The sequence below is a fragment of the Mustela nivalis genome (genome assembly GCF_964662115.1).
Source record: "Mustela nivalis genome assembly, chromosome: 18".
NCBI classification, from domain to species: Eukaryota; Metazoa; Chordata; class Mammalia; order Carnivora; family Mustelidae; genus Mustela; species Mustela nivalis.
Window position 1 is genome coordinate 51,295,899 of NC_139037.1, and position 20,866 is coordinate 51,316,764.

The 20,866-nt window shown below is 44.2% G+C and overlaps 1 protein-coding gene across 4 annotated transcripts in view; it reads right to left on the reverse strand.

Annotated features, from left to right (window-relative positions):
- LOC309852752 (uncharacterized protein) overlaps positions 1 to 20,866 on the reverse strand; it is a 642,676-nt gene that overhangs the window by 17,581 nt on the left and 604,229 nt on the right. For 2 of the 4 annotated variants that reach the window (XM_082709979.1, XM_082709981.1), the window contains exon 1: positions 4,773 to 4,973. The exons of 1 other annotated variant lie outside the window; for it this stretch is intronic. In XM_082709979.1, coding sequence (XP_082566105.1) covers positions 4,773 to 4,829 — 57 coding nt within the window. In that variant the 5' untranslated portion in view covers positions 4,830 to 4,973. Of the gene's footprint in view, positions 1 to 4,772; positions 4,990 to 20,866 lie in introns of those variants that run through there. One more of the 4 variants, XM_082709980.1, reaches the window with a different exon arrangement.

Genomic DNA, 20,866 nt, shown 5'->3' on the forward strand with positions numbered 1-20,866 from the left:
TCTTTGGGGTAAATACCCAGTACAACTGCAGGGTCATAGGGTAGCTCTATTTTTAATTTCTCAAGAAATCTTCACACTGTTTTCCAATGTGGCTGCACCAACTTGCATTCCCACCAACAGTGTAAGAGGGTCCCCCTTTCTCCACATCCTTTCCAACATCTGGTGTTTCCTGTCTTGTTAATTTTGGCCATACTAATTGGTGTAAGGTGGTATCTCAATGTGATTTTGATTTGACTCTCCCTGTTGGCTAATTATGTTGAACATTCTTTCATGTGTCTGTTATATAGGTAGGCAACTGTTTGTGATATAAACTGTTAATCTCTGGTATCCATGTAGGAAAGAACATTAGGGCTTGATACCCATGGCAAGTAAGGAATTCTTGAGATGTCTACGGTGCAAAAGGTGATTTTATGAAATCATGGGGACAGGACCCAGGGGAAGAAAGACCACACTCTATCATGAGGTGTGGCCCATTATATACTTTGAAGTTGGAGGGGGTTTGGGATAGCATAAGAATCTAAGGAATTTTGGAAGCAAGGTATCCAGGACCTTGATGGGGGCTATTGGTTCTTGGGAAAAGGTCATTTATTGCCAACCAAAAATCCTTAGTCAGGGAACCCTTCTGATGTCTATCAGCCAGCCATCTGCTTGGAGGATGATTACCACTAGGTAGCTAGGGGGTTGTAGAGAAAAGGTAAGTTTCCAAAGGAAATGTTTTATGTTAAAGTAGACTTACAGCATCCTGGTAGGGGTTGGGGAGTTCAGGTCAGGATTGTCTTTTCCCGTTAGCAACCTATTATGATGGCAGTTGAGTCCTTAGAGGAATGTGACTCTACCTGTTTCAAGGATATGTCAATTACCTGTAGGTATAAGGATATTAGTATTTTTTCTTCTGCCTTTTTTTCCCACATCATGATCAGCTCTCTTCCTAATAAAGGTCCTCCACCTAATTGATTCTTGAATACACACACACACACACACACACACACACACAACTTGGCATCATAGCAGAAGGCAATAATGCCATTTGTATCACAGGACAAACCTTGAAGACAGACTTCTTTCTTTTTTTTTTTTTTTTAAGATTTTATTTATCTATTTGACACACAGAGTTCACAAGTAGGCAGAGAGGCAGGCAGGGAGAGGAAGGGAAGCAGGCTCCCTGCTGGGTAGATAGCCAGATGCAGAGCTGGATCCCAGGTCTCTGGGGTCATGACCTGAGCCAAAGGCAGAGGCTTTACCCACTGAACCACCCAGGCGCCCCTCAAAATAACAGATTTAAGCAAAACATATTTGAGTATGGTTGACCCATCACTAAGATATTTGGTAGTAAAATCATGCCAAATACAACATTTGAAATTATATCTCGGCAAGGAAGTTTCAGCAAACACTATGATCAGCAGTCAACACTGAGAGCATTTTCATAAAAGTGAGTCTGGGACTAGGAGCCCAGTCTGGGCTCTTCCCGCTCACTACACAGAGGATGCCTGAGCGGGGACCCAGAGAAACAGGTAAAGGTGGAAACAAGACAAGGGAAGTAGGAGGCTAGAACTGTTATTATTCATGGATGACGTGATTACATACCTGAAACAGCAGAGATTGTATTTCAAGTGTCAGACCAACAAGAGAATTGAGAATGTCAGGGAGGGAGAACTTCCCCTGCCCTGTGGTCCATCTCACTGGCCTTAGAATCAAGTTGACATGAGATAGGCATACGTCCGTGGAACCCACACAGATATGCAAGTCCAAAGACAACAAGGCACCACGAAGCTTACTTGAGCTAAGGAGAGGGGCTGGGAAGAAGACTCCTTGGCAAGGTGAAAAGAGAAGCTCGGAAAAACAAGACTGTACCATCAGGCAGACAGGGGCCTCAGTTAACACTTGTCTTCCTGCTGCAGGCTCACCTTTCCGATGTGTATTAGGCAGTTATGTGGGAAGCAGAGGGCCCTTCCTGCATCTGCTGGGTTTTTATTACATTTACCTTAGAACAACTTTTATGTGCCACCTTTTGGAGCAGCCTGCTTTGTGTCCCTACAAGAACACAGAGCAAATCCTTAACATAGTGACATCAGTCTTCCTGCTTTACTAGCAGTAATTTAAAAATTATGCAAACAAAAATCAAACAGGTTTCATTTCCCATCAGCAAATACACTGTGACTCTTTCTTACTAGACATTTCTAGATTTGCGCAAAGGAGAACATAACATTAAGCATATCAGGTGGTCTGGTTAAATTAGTTTTTGACTTAATATAAAAGATTATCAATATCCTTACTATTATGAGTTGAACTGTGCTTTTTCTCAGAGAAGGTATTGTTAAGTCCTAATCCCCGCCCCCACCTTGGCCCCTGGCTTCCTCAGTGTGATGTTACTGGAAGTGGGGTCTTCACTGATATAATGAGTTAAGATGAGGTTATCCTGGGGTAGAGCAGGCCTCTAATTCAATATGACAGGTGTCCCTATATAAAGACATGCATCTTGTGAAGATGAAGGACTGAAGTGATGCACAACAAGCCAGAGAAAGTCAAACTCTGTTCACCAAGACCAGAAGCTAGAAGAGACAAGGAAAGATTTTTTTCCCTAACAGGCTTCAGATGGAACAGGGCCTTGCAGACACCTTCCACACTCAGAACTAGGAATCAGTACATTTGTTTTTGTTTTATTTTGGCTTCTCTTTCTTTCTTTCTTTTTTCTTTTCTTTTTTTTTTTTTTTAACATCTCTGTTTTAGGCTACCCTATTTGTGGTACTTTTTTTTTTTTTTTTTTTAAGATTTTATTTATTTGCAAGAGAGAGAGAGAATGCACACAGGCAGGGTCCCTACTGAGCAGGAGCATCTTGCGGAACTCTATCCTAGGACCCTGAGATCATGACCTGAGCTGAAGACAGACGCTTAACAACTGAGCCACCCAGGCATCCCTATTTGTGGTACATTGTTAAAGCAGCCTTAGGACTCCCATATGTTTAGCAAATGCACAATGTAATAGTGTAAAATTATATACCAGATACTAAGAGTCTTTTCAATATATAATTATTATAAAACCCTTGAGACCTCATCTGTGATACAATTTAAAGGAAAAACACTGAAAATTAAAATAATAATAATAATAATAATAATAAATTTGGAATCGAATTTAAATGAAACTTGAGGATACAAAGATAGGAAAAACAAAACAAAATAAAGCAAACCCAAAACCAGAAAACAAACAAACAAAACAAAACAAAACAAACCCAAAAAACAAAAAACTGAAAACCCTTGTATGGGGAATACTATTTCCAGTGGGGCACTCGGGCTGTACACATGCCACTAAAAGAGGACTTCGGGTGCCTCCATTTTGACCTCAAACTTTCTGGTTGGATTCTTTCCAGTTGGAGTCTCAGCTCACATGGAAGATCCGGAGAGCCAATCATCCTGAGGGAAACTGAAACCACCCCCTCAAGCAGTTAAGAATGGCCCTAAACCAGCCAATGCCCACCAATTATTGACTCACAGATGTCATCGCTTTGACTTCCACTGCCTACCTGCACTACTCATCCACCCACCTTTGCCCTACATTTTCCTTAGAAACCTGGGAGTATTTTCAATACTTTGGATAGCAGTCTTTGAGAGGCTACTCTGCTGTCTTGTCTGCCACCGGAGAATAAATCCCTTTTTCCTTTCACCACCACTGGTTTCTCTGCCTTTGAGTTTTGTCAGCGGGATGGCAGAACCTGGTCTGTTTGGGACTCCAAGAGATGTGGATCCCAGCCCTCCGCTGTGAGTGGGAAACATAGGCAGAAGAGAAATTATTAACTTCCCTTACTGTCTACAGCCCAATGACAAGTCCTTCAAACAGGCAGAGTGACTTTCCTCTAGGAATTGAGCTGCCTTGGTGCTAATACTTTGCTAAGGACAAAAGGCAATCCTAGCCCAACCCCCTGGATCCTGCACATCTACTTTAACATGTAAAAACTCCTTTAGAATTTTCCTGTAGCTCTAATGTACCCCCCATCTCCAGCCAAGATATGTGTTGGCAATCATCCTCTAAGCATATGGACCCACTGATATACACTGGAAGGGTCTCATGACCTAGGTTTTATTAGAGGTAATAAATGACCTTCCCTTAACAGCTAGCCCCCTCAAGATTCTGGAAACCTTGTTTCCAAAATTCCTTAGAGACTTATACTGTCCCTAACCCCCTCCCAACATGAAAGTATATAATAGGCCACCGCTCATGACCCCAGTGCAGCTCTTTCTGCCCAAAGGTCCTGTCCTGGTGCTGTAATAAAACCACCTTTTTGCACTAAGACGTCTCAAGAATTCTTTCTTGGCTGTCACTTCGGGCTCTAACATCTTTCTTACATCAAGCGGCTGTTGCACAGCTGTCCCCCAGTCACAGCACGACTAGCACATCCCCTGCATGGGATGAGCCTGGGGATGGAACAAACACGACTTGTCACGGGACACGAGCCTGTCACCTTCTGCAGGGGTAGCAACAGTGAGCAGAGCCCAGGCTAAAGGGGCCCTTGGCGATGCTGTGGGGGTGGCGCCTCAAGACAGGGTAAGGTGCACAGAAGCCTAGGATCTGGGAGGACATCGGGCAGGTGGCGGCCGCTGGCGGGACGGCGCCCCCGTGAGGGGCATCCGGCCACTAACGGGGACTTTCACACGGCACTGGGTGCATGAGGAAGGTGGGCCAAGGGTACCAAGCAGAGAAACGAAGAGGCAGGTGGTGCCCCCCCCCCCCCCCCCCAGAGCTGGAGAGGGGAGCAGGGATGGCCTCCCAGGGATTTTACCTGCAACGGACGCGAGACCCAGCCCTCGGATTGTGTCGCAGCGATGTCCGGGCTCATCACCAGAGAACACAGAGGCCTTTAGTATCCTACCCCCGCCGCCCCCCACCCCCACGTATGGGCCGTGGCCGACTGAGGGCCGCTGCGCTACAGCCTGAAGCGGAAACAAAGTGCCCCTCAGCAGGGAGACCGCCACTCCTCCGGATCCGCTTCCGGGTCTGCCGGAAATACGCCCCGGCGGTGCTGGGAGGGGGTAAAGGGCGGGTCCGCGGCGGACGCGGAGACGGGGGCGGGGTCTACGAGTGGGCGGGGAGTCGGCTTCCCGTGTGCCCCGCCCCGTCTGCCAGACTGAGCTTGGTCTGGTTTGGATTCGTTTGTGTTCCTCCGGCATCACGCGGAGCCCCTAGCAATCCCTCCTGATTATTCTACAGTAAACTTTTCCAACCGTTCAGGGTAAAAGCTTACTGTGCTGTGGACACTTAGGCCGGAAGCTGAGATGTTTTCCTCTTACTAGTCGGGAAAGCTTTGAGTCTGAAGCTGCCTCTGCTAGCAAGTGGAGACGTGAGGGGGCGCTGGCACCTCGGCGGGGATCTGTGCCGACTGTGGCTCCACTCCGGACCTGTACCTGCAGCCCAGACAGAGAGAATGGCTTATTTAGGTGATGGAAGACTGGAGATGTCTGTTCAGGTTACACAAGCTGGAAGGGTCAGGCCTACCGCGCCTGTGAAGAACCTGTAGCTTTGTACCCACTTCCACCAGGACACAGCTTCCGTTCTTCACCCCCCGCAGGACGGCTGAGCAACCAGAGGGTTCAGGTCCAGCAGCTTTCAAGGAACAAGGATGGGTGGGTGGGTGGACAGGAATCTGATGGTTTAGGTCACCAATCTATTGCTTTAAACCATGAAATAGGGGCACCTGGGTGGCTCAGTGGGTTGAGTGTGGGACTTCTGATTTCAGCTCAGGTCGGGATCTCATGGGTCCTAAAATCGAGCCCCTCTTAGGGCTCGTTCCTCAGTGGGGAGTCTGCTTGATATTCTCTGCCTCTGCCCCTCCCTCAACTCACACAGGCTCTCTCTAAAATAAGTGAGGAAATCTTTTTTAAAGAATCAATTTAGGGATGCCTAGATGTTAAGCCACTGCCTTTGGCTCAGGTCCTCATCCCAGGCTCCTGGGATCAAGTCCCATATCGGGCTCCTTGCTGGTCTGGCTGCTTGCTCCTCTCTCTGCCTCTGCCTGCTTGTGCGCTCGCGCTCTCTCTCTCTCTGACAAATACATAAATAAATAAAATCTTTTAAAAAAATCAATTTAAAAAGCCTTGAAAATAGGTACTAGTTACTTTGTTCTTCTACCTTCAGTGTGTTGAGCTATATATTATATGCTGGAGGTGAGCCATAAATCCATGTATCTTGAAATAGTTGGATGGTATCTACTTTTTTTTTTTTTTTCAGTTCACTGAAATTTTTCTTTCTTTCTTTCTTTTTTTTTCCCCTACTGTAATCCCACATTTGATAGACATATTGTTACAGAATCCGAAGTCCAGGTTCCTGTGGCTCGAAGGCCAATACCCAAGAGACAAGACATGATTTTTAAAAATTTTTTATTTTATTTTATTTTTTAAGTATACTCCACACCCAGCATGGGGGGCAACATGGGGCTTGAACTCAAGGCCCTGCTATCAGGACCTGAGCTATGATCAAGAGTTGGAGGCTTAACTCGCTGAGCTACCCAGGTGTTCCCCAAGAGATGAGTAATGATTAGAAAGGAGTTTGAGCTTGATTCAGGAGTCTGGCCATCTGGAGAGAAGGCAGACTCTGATGACACCAGCTACAGATATTATCTCAGTGCTTAGAATTTGTACAAGGGGTCTGGTTCCTTATGCCCCAGGGGTTGTGCAAGGGTGTCAGGGGTCTGGATCCTTAGTACCTAGAGATTACACAGGGGGTCTAGTTTCCGTTTGGTGAAGCGCAGAGGTGCTCTGTTGTTTCTAGGAAAGAATGTATGATCTATAGATATTCAAAGATAAGATAATCACAGAGGCTAAGACTGTTTGCTATAGTTTAAATACTTCTAGATTGACTGGAGAGGCAAGGCAGCTTCACTATGTGTGTGTTCAAGTGGAATAAAGAGTATTTCTTAGGGGTACTTGGCTGGCTCAGTGGGTAGAGCGTGCAACTCTTGGTCTCAGGGTCATGATTTTGAGCCCCACATTGGGTGTAGAGCTTACTTAAAAAAAACAAAACACATCATTTACCAAAAGTGTAAGAAGAAACAGTACTTAAATACAAATATTTTATTGTAGAGAACTATCATAAGCTATTTCAGCAAAGATAAAAACTAATGAGTTTGTGATTCAGCCCAATCATCAGAGGGAAACATGTGCCAAATAACACCAATCCTAGGATGCCAACATTCCCCTGAAAGGAAACCAAGTTTCAAAATCTTTCACAGGTTTCAAATTTCTCACTTGTTTCAAAATCTTTCATAAGATTTCCTGACAATCTGCTGAGATATTGGTATGTTGATTATCTTTAAAATGACCTAGGTTTTATTAGATGGTAATAAATTACCTTCCCTTAACAGCTAGCCCCCTCAAGATTCTGGAAACCTTTTTTCCAAAATTCCTTAGAGACTTATACTGTCCCTAACCCCCTCCCAACATGAAAGTATATAATAGGCCACCGCTCATGACCCCAGTGCAGCTCTTTCTGCCCAAAGGTCCTGTCCTGGTGCTGTAATAACGTCCCGCAGAGAACGACCCGCAGACGAGGTGAGTGGCAAACTTCTTAATTCACAATCTTCAGCCCCGGGGACCTGTATGCTGGCTTTAAAGGCTTTATTTGCCACTGTAGCTACAGCCGTAGCATACGGGGTGATGACGCGGCTAAGATTATGGGGTAGATAAATCCATAGTAGGGGTCCTCCTTGCCATAAGGCCCCTGTGGGTGATCCAGGGGATGGGATAATTATGACACTTATAGGCTTTTCCGGGTCACATCTATCTGCTGCTGTTAAAGCTAGTCTGCTTTCAACTAACTGTAATGATTTAATAGCAGCTGGAGTGAGTACTCTCGGGGAGTCCAATGCAGGGTCCCCAGGCAGAATATCGAATAAAGGTTTCAGCTCTGCAGTAGTAATTTTTATGTATGGTCGAATCCAGTTGATGTCCCCTAAAAGTTTTTGGAAATCATTCAGTGTATGCAAGTGATCTCTACGGATTTGAATCAGTTGAGGCTTTACTGACGTTTTAGAGAGCTGCATACCAAGGTAATTTTGTAGGTCTCCTGCTTGGATCTTTTCAGGGGATATAGTTAGACCCCATTTTGCTAACTGTTTCTGTAGGAAGGTTAGAGCTGAAGGAAGAGACCTCTCATTTGGCCCACAAATCAAGATATCATCCATATAATGATAACAAAGCAAGTCTGGAAATGCTTTCCGGAAAGGCTCTAGTGCTCGACTTACATACAACTGACACAAGGTGGGGCTATTGGCCATCCCCTGAGGGAGTACTTTCCATTCATACCTTTGATCTGGCTCAGCATGATTAATTGATGGCAGAGTAAATGCAAAGCGCTCTGTATCTGCAGGGTGTAGTGGAATGGAAAAGAAACAGTCCTTGATGTCAATTACAATAGAGGGCCAGTTTTTTGGCAGCGCCGTCACAACTGGAAGTCCCAACTGAATGGGCCCCATGACCTGCATTTGATCATTAATCTGTCGCAGGTCATGTAGCAATCGCCAGTTGCCTGATTTCTTTCTTATTACAAATATGGGTGTATTCCACGGAGACGTGGATTCTTGAATATGTCCTGCTTTGAGTTGTTCTTGGACTAGCTCTTTTGCCGCTTGTAATTTCTCTTTTGTTAAAGGCCACTGAGGCACCCAGCGAGGCTCTTGTGTTTTCCAAGTTATGCGAATTGCCTCAGTGGCCGCTAGGAAAAAACCTGACCTCCCATAGAAGGCGGATTGAGATCTCCCTGACCCTTGGTTCCAAGTCCTTGGCCAGGCTTATATCCCATGTTTCTCATCATGGTTTGGGAGGCCTCACTATATAGTTTTTCTGTAGTAAGTTTAATATCCATCTGCTCCAGCACATTGCGCCCCCACAGAGAAACAGGGGTGGAACAGACATGGTTGGAAAATGCCTTTATGTCCTTCCTCATCCTCCCAGTCCAAAGATGCAGCACTAATATCAGGACTAGTAGCTATCCCTAGTCCTCGGAGGGTCTGGCTAGCCTTAACTAGAGCCCAGGCTTTAGGCCAATCTAGACAATTTATAATGCTTTTGTCTGCTCCTGTATCTAGGAGCCCCCAGAATAGTTTACCTTTAATCTTTAATTTAAGCATAGGTCTCTCTTTCATGCTCATAGTAAGGCATGCGAGGGAAGATCCTGTGGATCCCAGGCCACCTTTTCTAGTCTGGCCTGAAGAGGGATATTTTTCATGATTACTAGGCAAAATCAAAAGCTGTGCAATTCTGTCCCCTGGATTTATAATATTGATTCCCCTAGGAGATGATATCAGAATTTTAACTTCCCCTTCAAAATCAGGATCAATAACTCCCAGATGGACCTGAAGCCCTCGTAAAGTGCAAGAACTTCTACCAAGAAGAAGTCCCACCGTTCCTCTTGGAGGCCCTCCAGACAGGTCAGATGGCACGGCCTGTACTCCCATTTCAGGCGTTAAGACCATTCGGGTGGTGGCACAGACGTCAAGTCCGGCGGAGCCTGTTGTGGCTCTCCTGGGCCCTGTATGGACTGACTCCCCTGATCGGAGGGTGGGTACACCCATCGTGGCTTGACAGGCAGGGACATTGCCACCCCGTACATTTGATTCGGGCCCCGGGGGCTGGGGCCCTGCCTCCCGTTTTTTGAATTCCCCCAATTGTTAGGTGGTAAGGGATTTCCTTGTATATCCGCCACAGATTGGCATTCATGTGCCCAATGATTTCCTTTTCTACACCGTGGGCACAGTTGTGGTTTAGGATTCCCCACCGGCTTATTTAAGGGGGTCTTTCCAAATTGAGCTCCTCTCTGGGGGCAGTCTCTTTTTATGTGGCCCTCTTGTCCACACTGGAAACATTTCCGAGGGTGGACTCCCTGCTGTCCTTGCATAGCCTGAGCGAAGGCTGCAGCCATAACCTGCCCCTGAATCATAGGCCCTGTGATGTCTCTGCACACCTTAATATAGGCAGAAAGATCCTTACCCTTCCATGGTCTAATGGCCTCACGGCACCATTTATTAGCATTTTCATATGCTAACTGTTTAATTAAAGGCATCGCAGAGTCAGCATCTCCGAACATTCTGCCCGCGGTCTGCATGAGCCTGTCCACAAAATCAGCATAGGGCTCACTTGGCCCCTGTACTACTCTAGACAGTTGCCCTTGCAAATCACCTGCACCCCTTAAAGTCTTCCAAGCCTTAACAGCCGCTGTGGCAACCTGCTGATATACGGCAGGGGGGTAGGTACTCTGCACCTGAGCCCCGAGATATGGTCCGGTACCTGTTAACATTTCTAAATTCCACTGGGGATTTCCAGCAGCTGCATTTCTCCGCGCTGTATCCTGGCAGTTATCCTGATTTTGAATTTTCCATTCCAGATATTGCCCTCCGCTCAAAACTGCTCTGGCTAAATTGGTCCAATCCTCGGGGATAAGAAAAAGTGCCCCTAAGGACTCCACAATGGATACTGTGAAAGCTGCTTGGGGTCCATAGGCACTAACTGCTTCCTTGAGTTGTTTCACCAGTTTAAAGTCTAGTGGCTGGTGATACCTCTGCTGATTTTGATCTTCTAGTACTGGGAAAAACCCTTTTCCCGGGCCTAAGACCTCTCTCCAGTTCGCCGCGGTGCAGTCTGAACAATGGCAGACTTTCGCACAGCCTGACCGATATGGCGGGGGCCACTCACAAGGCGGCGCCGTAGGGCTGGAGTGAGGAAGCGGCGCGGGATCTGTTTTAGCTGCTGACTGTATAACGGCAGCAGGTTTTTTCTCCGTAGATAAGCACGAAACTTTTAGACTCTTCTTTTCCTTCCCCTTTTTCAGTACTTGTACCTCCTCATCGAGGAGCCCTTCTGAGCTCTCACTGTCTGCATCGGAGCCTAGAGAGGACCCCTTGTGCGATTCTTCCTTTAACTGTTCTAAAATCTCCCCTCCTTGCTGCACTACCTGTTTTAGTCGTTCCCGGGAAGACTGCAAACATACTTTCACAAGGGCCCACACAGCAAGAGTTCCGGCAGTAACGGTGGGGCTTTGCCTCAAATCCTCCCCCAGATGTTCCCACTGAGGCACATTCAGAAGTCCCTCCTCTATAAACCAAGGGGCAATCTCCCCTACCTCTTTCAAGAAGGCGCGAGCTGTCTTTGACTTTAAAGGAGTGCCATTTGCTTTGAGAATATCTCTTAAAGGACCTTCCATCCTATATCTAGCAAGCTCGTTTCCCATCCTGGAAATCTTTCGTTACTATAGTCTCTGTGGAGCCTAAATTGCTTCGTCTATGATCGTCCCCAGAGAACCTCCCCTGTCTTAGGACAGAAATGGGTGCACACTTTCCTTATCATTGCTCTTACCTCAATCCTCGTTCTGCGTCCGGCGTCTCGGGTCCGGGTTTCGGCACCAGATGTCGCTCTCGGCCCGCAAGAACGACCCGCAGACGAGGTGAGTGGCAAACTTCTTTATTCACAATCTTCAGCCCCGGGGACCCCGTACAACATTATAGCCCCTAATTATAGAACACAGCGGATAGAAAGCAACCAATCACCACATAACACGACTAGTATAACACCCAATCAGAAGGGATACAGACGACTTCAGTCCGGAGCATGCAGGGTGCTCGTGCCTAATGGCGTGAGCTCCCGGAACTCTATTGTTCACTTACTCCTGTGCCTTTTCCGTGATCCCTCGTTAATCTTATACAAGTCCCAATACTTTAGTACAGATTGTGCGTTACCCTTGAGCGCCCCCACATACCATAGGTTAAACATTCACCTGCCCTTCTCCTCAAGCCTCGCCTAGTATGTGACTCCTAGCTCCTATTGCATGGCTCTCCACAATGACCAATTCTCAGGGTGCCTGGGTGGCTCAGTGGATTAAGCCTCTGCCTTCAGCTCAGGTCATGATCTTGGGGTCCTGATATTGATCCCTATATCAGGGTCTCTGCTCGGCAGGGAGCCTGCTTTCCCCCACACCTCTGCCTGCCTCTCTGCCTACTTGTAATCTTTCTCTGTCAAATAAATAAATAAAATATTTTTTAAAAATCATCTCTCTTCAAACAATGAAAACATATGAAGAAGGTACAAAAGCATAAAAACAGTTGGAACATATAATGCAAACTGATGGAGAAGTGGTCCCAATTCTTTTTTTTTTAAACATTTATTATTGAAGTTTAGTGGACATACAATGTTATATTAATTTCAGGTGTATAGCATAGTGATTTGACAATTCTATATGTTGCTTAGTGCTCACCATGATAAATTTACTCACCATACAATGTTAATTACAGTATTATTGACTATGTTTCCCATATTGACTTATTTATTTTATAACTGGGAGTTTGTAGTTAATCCCCTTCACCTATTTCACCCATCACCCCACCATTTCTCTCTGGCAAGCGCCCACTTGTTCTCTGCATTTAAGAGGGTTTTTTTTTGTGTGTGTGTGTGTGTTTGTTTTGTTTTTTAGACTCCACATATAAATGAAATCCTATGGTATTTGTCTTTTTCTGATTTACTTCACTTTGCATACTGCCTAGGTCTGAGTCTTTATTTTTGTTTTAGTAGTGTCTATATCCAACAAAGGGCTTGAACTCACAACCCAAAGATCAAGAGTTGGATGCTCCACTAACTGAGGCAGACAGGTGCCCCAATCTTGATTTTTCTTAAAAAAAAAAAAAAAAGATCTTATTTATTGATTTGACAGAGAGAGATCACCAGTAGGCACAGAGGCAGGAAGAGAGAGAGGGGGAAGCAGGCTCCCTACCGAGCACAGAGCCAGATGCAGGACTCAATCCCAGGACCCCAAGATCATGACCCGAGCTGAAGGCAGTGGCTTAACCCACTGAGCCACCCAGGCGCCCCCAATCTTGATTCTTAATAACAAAAATCTTTTCCATCTGAGAACTGCTATGAAAGCCACATCCTAATACTTTAAAAACATTGGTCTTCATAGATATTATAAGATATAGCTGAATTTGACAAGTACTTATGCCTGTAGAGTTTTCAATATGGTCATCTAGGACAGTATATCTCAAAATCCCTGATGGTAGCCACATGATACAATTCCATCAGAATCTCCGGTATATTTTTTTGAAATTCCCCAGGTAATTCTAAAGGACTGCCCTGTTTGAGAAATCACATGTAGGATGTCTTTTTTTTTTTTTTTTTTTTTTTGACAGAGAGATTACAAGTAGGCAGAGAGAGAGAGAGGAGGAAGTGGGCTCTCTGCCGAGCAGAGAGCACGATGCGGGACTCGATCCCAGGACCTTGAGATCATGACCTGAGCCAAAGGCAGAGGCCCCCACATGTAGGATGTCTTGAGGCAGATTCAGTTATGAGCTGAGCTTGTTTCCCCTGCAGATGGCTCGAGTACAACCTGTGGTCTGCAGGTAGCCAGAACATCCCTTTCAGTGTGTGATCGAATAAGGTCCATAGAGAAATGTAGAAGCTGGGAAACTTGGCTGGCTTAGTCAGGACAGTGTCTACTGGTTGATCCTGATGTCATGGGTTTAAGCTCCAACCTTGGGTGTAGGGATTACTTTAAAAAAATAAATAAATAAAAGTGAAATTTTGTTCTATTGTGGTTATTATGTCTGCATCAGGAGCTGTAGACAATGGAGAGAATAGAGAATTCTGAGTGCTGGACTAAGTCTATCTTTCCACTTCCAGGTAAGGGGGCATCTTTGAGGATTACCCCAAAGGATGTGGTGTGGATTAATACCAGGTGTGGAGGGTGGGGACAGAGGAGAGGGTTATGTGTTTGGTGGACAGAGTTTTTTTAGAATTTTCAGTGATAAAATAAAGGAATTTTTCAACTTTTAGTGCTTATGGGCCCTGCTCCTGGCCTCCTAGGGAAGTTACACTTTAACATTTCAAGGACATGATGACTTGGCAAAACCTCAGAGTGTGGGCTTTATTTCTGCCTTGAGTATACATTGTACATCTGCTTTGTTAAAAACAAAACTGGAGGGTATTATGTTAAGTAAAATAAGTCAATCAAAGAAAGACAATTATATAGTTTCACTCATATAGGGAATATAAGACATAGCCCAGAAACTATAGGGGAAGAGAGGGAAATTTGAATGCGAAGTCATCAAAGAGGGAGAAAAACCATGAGAGACTCTTAATTATAAGAAAGCAGCTGAGGGTTGCTGGAGCGGGGGTGGTTGGGGGGATAAGGTAACTGGGTGATGGATATTAAGGAGGGCATGTGATGTGATGAACACTGTGTGTTATACACAGCTAATATTCATTGAGCCGTACATCAAAAATTAATGATGTACTATATGTTGGCTAATTGAATTTAAATTAAAAACAAATCAAAAAACAAAACAAAATGACAACAAAAACAAACGAAAAAAAGGAGCAAGCAAAAAGATAAAGGAAAATAAAAACCTCCCTGGTTCCTGAAAGATTAAAATCATGCAGTCTTCCAGATACTAAAAGAAGGCAAAATCCTTAGCTTTCCAGAATGTCTTTTGTCATGATGATTTTTAACTCTTCACATACAAAAAAGCACATAGTCTTGCACTAAATGTTCCTTTCCTGGATCATGTCTACTTTTTGAAGATTGTGTGTCTGGGGCAACTGTCCTAACTTGAACTCAAATAAGCTATTTTCCTTTTTTTTTAAAGACTTTATTTGTCAGAGAAAGACACAGTGAGAGAGGTAGCAGAATTAAGGGGACTGGAAGAGGGAGAAGCAGACTTCCTGCTGAGCAGGGAGCTGGGATCTTGGATCATGACCTGAGCCAAAGGCAGATGCTTAATGATCAAACTTTACCCTTACTTTACCCTTAAAAAAAAAAAAATTTTTTTTTTCTTCATTTTGCTTCAATGCCAGAAAGGAGGGAGGAAAACCAGAGTCTTTCCAAAACTTGTAGGCTTGGTGACTCAGTGGTTTTTCTTCTTTCCAAAATGCTATCTTTGATTCCTTTCTTTCCAGTTTTCCTGTCCCACAAAAGTCCCATTTCAGGTTCAGTTTACTATTTTTTCTCATTTCCAGTAATTAGATGTAACACAGCTTTGTTTTAAACATCTCTGAGTATTCTCTCCTGTGATACCATGATTTCTACAAAATATGTATTTGGTCATTCAGGTAACCAAAATTTATTTCAGATATATTTGGTTTTCATCTGCAGTTCCTAAAAATGCTTCAGAGTCATATAATTGAAATAAGAGGCTCATTATTATTTTTTTTTTAAGACTTTGTTTACTTGACAGGAGAGACACAGCGAGAGAGGCAACAGAAGCAGGGGAAGTGGGAGAAGGAGAGGCAGACTTCCTGCCAATCAGGGAGACCAATGCAGGGCTCAATCCCAGGATCCTGGGATTGTGAACTAAACCAAAGGCAGTTGCTCAATGACTGAGACACCCAGACATCCTCCCCACCCTGCCCCATAGGCTCATTATTAAAGAATTTGGCCTTCACCAAAGGGCAGGGTTGTCCAGAGATTCAACCTTGTGTTTAGAGGGTTGGGAATTTTATTCCCACCCCTTGACTTCCGGGGAGGGGAGAAAGTCTGGAGGTGGAATCAGCCAGTGGCCGGTGTCTTTGTCAATCATGACTATGTAGTGAAACCTCCAAAAAATCCTGAAAACCCAGTTTCTAGAAAGGTTCCTGACCTGTAGAACCTCAACAGCTTCATGTGCCAAAGGATAAAGGCTCCTTTGTTTGCTGTCTTGCTCTAGGTATCTCTTCATCCAGCTGTTCATTCATGTCCTTTAAAAAAAATCGTATGTCATTGTTTCTCTGAGTTCTGTGAGTCACTCTAGCCAGTTAATTGAACCTGAGGAGGAAGCTGTTGGCACCACCAAACTGTAGCAGGTCAGTGCGAAGAAGAGGTGGCAGCCTGGGGCTGGTGGCTGGCATCTGAAGTGAGGCCATGTTGGGGGGGGGTAGATATTGGGGTGGGACACAGGGTTCAGGAGGCCATCCTGTAGGACCAACCCTTTACCCTCTGCAATCCAGTGCTATCTCTGGGTGGATCATGTCTGAATTGCTTAGTGTCGTGTGGGGGAACACCGCACCCTGCCATATTGGGTACACAGACTTTAACAGATACACCTAATGAGTACATTCTCAATGAGAAATAATCAAATAGTTTCACAATATTAAGAATATGAAAGTATCAGGGCGCCTGGGTGGCTCAGTGGTTTGGGCTGCTGCCTTTGGCTCGGGTCATGATCTCAGGGTCCTGGGATCGAGCCCCGCATCGGGCTCCCTGCTCCGCAGGAAGCCTGCTTCCCTCTCTCTCTCTCTCTGCCTGCCTCTCTGCCTACTTGTGATCTCTGTCTTTCAAATAAATAAATAAAATTAAAAAAAAAAAAGAATATGAAAGTATCAACATTTATTTATTATTTATTTAGATTATTTATTTATTGAGCACATCAGCAGAAGAGGGACCTAAAGAGGGAGAGAATCTCAAGCAGACTCCTGTTGAGCACAGAGTCTGGCAGAGTCTGACGTGGGGCTCCATCCCATGACCATGAGATCATGACCTGAGCTGAAATCAAGAGTCTAATGCTTAACCAAGTAAGCCACCCAGGCACCCCTAAGATATAAGAATTAAAATAAAAAAATAAAAATACATGCTACATATTTTTTAAATATTTATTTGAGAGAGAGAGAGAGTGTGTTTTCAAGCGTGTGTGAAACTGTGGGGGGGAGGGTTGGGGGTGTGGTGGGGAGGGGCAGAAGGAGAGGGAGAGGGAGGGGGAGAAGAAGCAGACTCCTGGACGAGCAAGGAGCCTGACTTGGGGTGTCATCTCAGGATCCCGGGACCACAACCTGAGCCAAAGACACACACCCAAATGATTGAGCCACCCAGGGACTGACTATTTTTAACTGATTAAATAAGTAGAATGTGTGTGTGTTTTTGTGTATGCACATGTATATGTAATGGACCTGGGATCTCTGTTTTGTTCTGTTTAGCTATTTCCCATTATTTTACTGGAGATACACTGCCTTAATTAATGTAGCTTTATATTAAGTCTTGACATTGGGATGTGTCAGTCCTCTGACTTTTTCTTCTTCTTTGACACTGGGCTGGCTTTCCTGGGTCTTATGCCTGTATCTATATACTTTAGAATCAATTAACTGGGGCACCTGGGTGGCTCAGTGGCTTAAGCCGCTGCCTTCGGATCAGGATTCTGGGATTGAGTCCCGCATCGGGCTCTCTGCTCAGCAGGGAGCCTGCTTCCCTCTCTCTCTCTGCCTTCCTCTCTGTCTACTTGTGATCTCTCTCTCTGTCAAATAAATAAATAAAATTTTAAAAAATCAATTAATTGATTCCTACAAGTAATTTCCCAGAATTTTGGTTGAAATTTCATTGACTCTACAGATGAAATTGGGAAGACCTGTCATTTTAACAATATTTAGTCTTTTTATCCATGAACGTAGATTTAAGCTGTGCTTGATCATGCCATAATATTTTATAGCAATATTTGCAAATAACATTTCATAATTTTGGATCTCTAGGCAGATAGGAGGGGTGTGAAATATTTGTGGTTATCTTTGTGAGATTTCTGGAAATTTTTAGGAAGTGTCATCCTTCAATATTTTTGGATCACCTACATAGCAATGGTTCATCTAACATTTAAGAGTAGTAGGATGCTGGGGCGCCTGGGTGGCTCAGCGGGTTAAGCCACTGCCTTCGGCTCGGGTCATGATCTCAGGGTCCTGGGATCGAGCCCTGCATCGGGCTCTCTGCTCTGGAGGGAGCCTGCTTCCCTCTCTCTCTCTGCCTGCCTCTCTGCCTGCTTGTGATCTCTGTCAAATAAATAAATAAAATCTTTAAAAAAAAAAAGAGTAGTAGGATGCTGTTGATAAAACCGTATGACCTTGTACTGTGTTCGGTGAGGGACCTCTTCTGTAAATATTGCCACTTATCCTATAGACATTGCTCAGCTTAGATTTATATTCCCAGAAATATTCCTATCAACTAGGCTTTTCAAACAATTGGACTGGGTCTGGAGAAGCATCTTTAGCTAATCCCATACTCTATGTATTGCTTTTCCTTGAATCCTTCTCAGGCCTTCTATATCCTCTCATCCTTATTTTGTAGTTCTTAGGCTAGGCAGAAAGAGACAATTACTGGGGAGGGAGGCAGTGAAATTCTTAAGCAAGTACAGAGTCCGGTGAAATACATTTGGATCACTGCCACCCCTCCTCTGTCAGATGCAAACATTTCCTGCTTCTGCCACCTGAGACCCTGTCTGCCTCCAATTGTTGTGGAAAAAAGGAAGTTTCTCCCCCCACAAAACTTGTTTCTTTGCAGAGCCTCACTAGGATCTTATTGTTTCTAGGAATTGGGATCTGGGGGAAAGTTTTAAAAACGTAGTCTCAACTGCCTCATGTGTCACTGAGAGTTGAAGTTATAATTGTAGCTCTGTGGAGAGGTGAGGTCACAGAGCCACAAACCTTATCTTTTTTTTTTTTTTTTTTTTTTTAAGATTTTATTTATTTATTTGACAGAGAGAAATCACAAGTAGGCAGAGAGGCAGGCAGAGAGAGAGAGAGGAGGAAGCAGGCTCCCCGCTGAGCAGAGAGCCCGATGCGGGACTCGATCCCAGGACCCTGAGATCATGACCTGAGCCGAAGGCAGCAGCTTAACCACTGAGCCACCCAGGCGCCCCCACAAACCTTATCTTAACACTGGCTGCCTCCTTCCCACACACAAGCAGGGGCTGTAATGACTGGCCCAGTGAGCCCACATCCTGGCAGCAGAAAACACTGGAATGTCAGTCCAAGTGACACAATGTGTAAGGGAAGGAGGTGTTTCAGGGTCTGGATCCAGGTTGGACCACGTGGCTGGAAAAAGGATTCTACTTGTGAAGAAAGTGGCTTGATGTCAGAGCTGTACAGATAGGAACAACAATTCCTGAGGCACAGGCCAAGTTACAGAGAGACTGGAGGTCTGAGGTCCTCCTTGGGACTAACTGCTCCAAACATAGTTTAGTGCATATCCCTCCCTGATGGAGATTGTTGGAGTTCATTGCACGTAGTAGCACAGTCTGATGTTTGCAGTCCTTAAAACTGCAATTCAGAAGGGTCATCTGGGTGGCTTAGTTGGTTAAGCCTCTGCCTTTGGCTCAGGTCATGATACCAGGGTCCTGGTATTGAGCCCAATGTGGGGCTCTCTGCTCAGCGGGGAGCCTGTTTCCTCCCCTCTCTCTCTGTGTGCTTGTAATCTCTCTCTCTCTCTCTCTGTCAAATAAATAAATAAAATATTTTTAAAAACCTGCAATTCAGAAATTAATATGCTATTCAATCTGTGCTGTGAAACCACAGAGAAATTGACATGATTGATATAGTTACTTCATTAAACTTCTGTGCATGTGATAATGAGTTTCATGGAGCTAAGCACATCCTATCTCAATGTGAACAATGGGGCTGAGTGGCATTTGGAGAACCATAATTGTTTTTCTTGTATTTATGTTTGATGCATCTAGTGGAGATAGTAATTATGTCTCTCCTGAAAATGTTTATAATCTTTTGATCAAGGAAGGACAATTTTCCTCTGTGAAGTTAAAACAGGAGACTTTCAGGAAAAGGTAACTTCAACATGTGAGGGATTTGGACAGCAGAAAAGTTAAGGACTTCAGCATGTTTTCAGCTTAAATGTATTTAAAAAAAAAAAAAAAGATTTTATTTATTTATTTGACAGAGAGACACAGCCAGAGAGGGAACACAGAAGAAGAAATGGGAGAGGGGGTTCAGTCCCAGAACCCTGGGATCATGACCTGGGCCGATGGCAGACACTGAATGACTAAGCCACCCAGGTGCCCCCCTTAAATGTATCTTCTGATATTCTACATGGTTTTCAAAGTTCTAACATAATTTTTAGGCTCACCCTTGAATTTCCCCTATTCAATGCATAAGATTTCATGCCTTGAGATTCATTTTGCATGCTTGTTTTTTATTTTATTATCTTTTTCAAATTGACTAGTTTCAGTTTTTTGTTTTTTTTTTAAATCACAGCGATTTGTATGTTCTCTAATGAGGAATAATTTAGATCCTACTCTAAATGTTTTCTCAATCTCTACATGTTTTATTTAAATTACAAATCCCATAGTTTAGGGTAAAAGTGAAATATTACACAATAATTTCGATGGTGGGTTCCATTGGCCAAAAAAAAATCACATGATTACTTCTGTTGCTATATTAACACTGGTCCATATTTGATAAATCCATTTTGTTCATGGACAATATTCAGGTTCTTACTAAGTTTTCATCTTCACTCACAAGTGATGATGATTAATGGAACAATTAGTTTAACAAGAATAAGAAATTGGCACAACCAAACCTAAATTGAAATGAATTTCAAAGATGATAATGTATGCATGCATAACAGTGGGTTATTTAAGGATACAACCAGGAAGGGGCACCTGGCTGACTCCACGGTGGAGCGTGCAGCTCTTGATAATAACTCAGCTGTGAGTTTGAGCCCCATGTTGGGTATAGACATTAGTTACAAATAAATTCTTTAAAAAAATATGTATTTATTTGACAGAGAGAGACACAGTGAGAGAGGGAACACAAGCAGGGGGAGTAGGAATGGGAGAGGGAGAAGCAGGTTTCCCGCTGAGCAGGGAGTCCAGTGCAAGGCTCGATCCCAGGACCTTGGTATGATGACTTGAGGTGAAGGCAGACGCTTAACAACTGAGCCACCCACGTACCCCACAAATAAAGTCTTAAGAAAAACAAAAAAAAAGATATGACCAGGTAGCTATGAGAGTATAGCCTGCTGGTAAACACCCAACTTTATTGCAACCTGGCCATTGCAATATTTAAATGAGTCATATGATCTCATTATAATTAAATTCTTGGCTGTAAAATGCACATACTTGTAAATACTAAATAATTTACAATAGGTAAAGCATGAGTA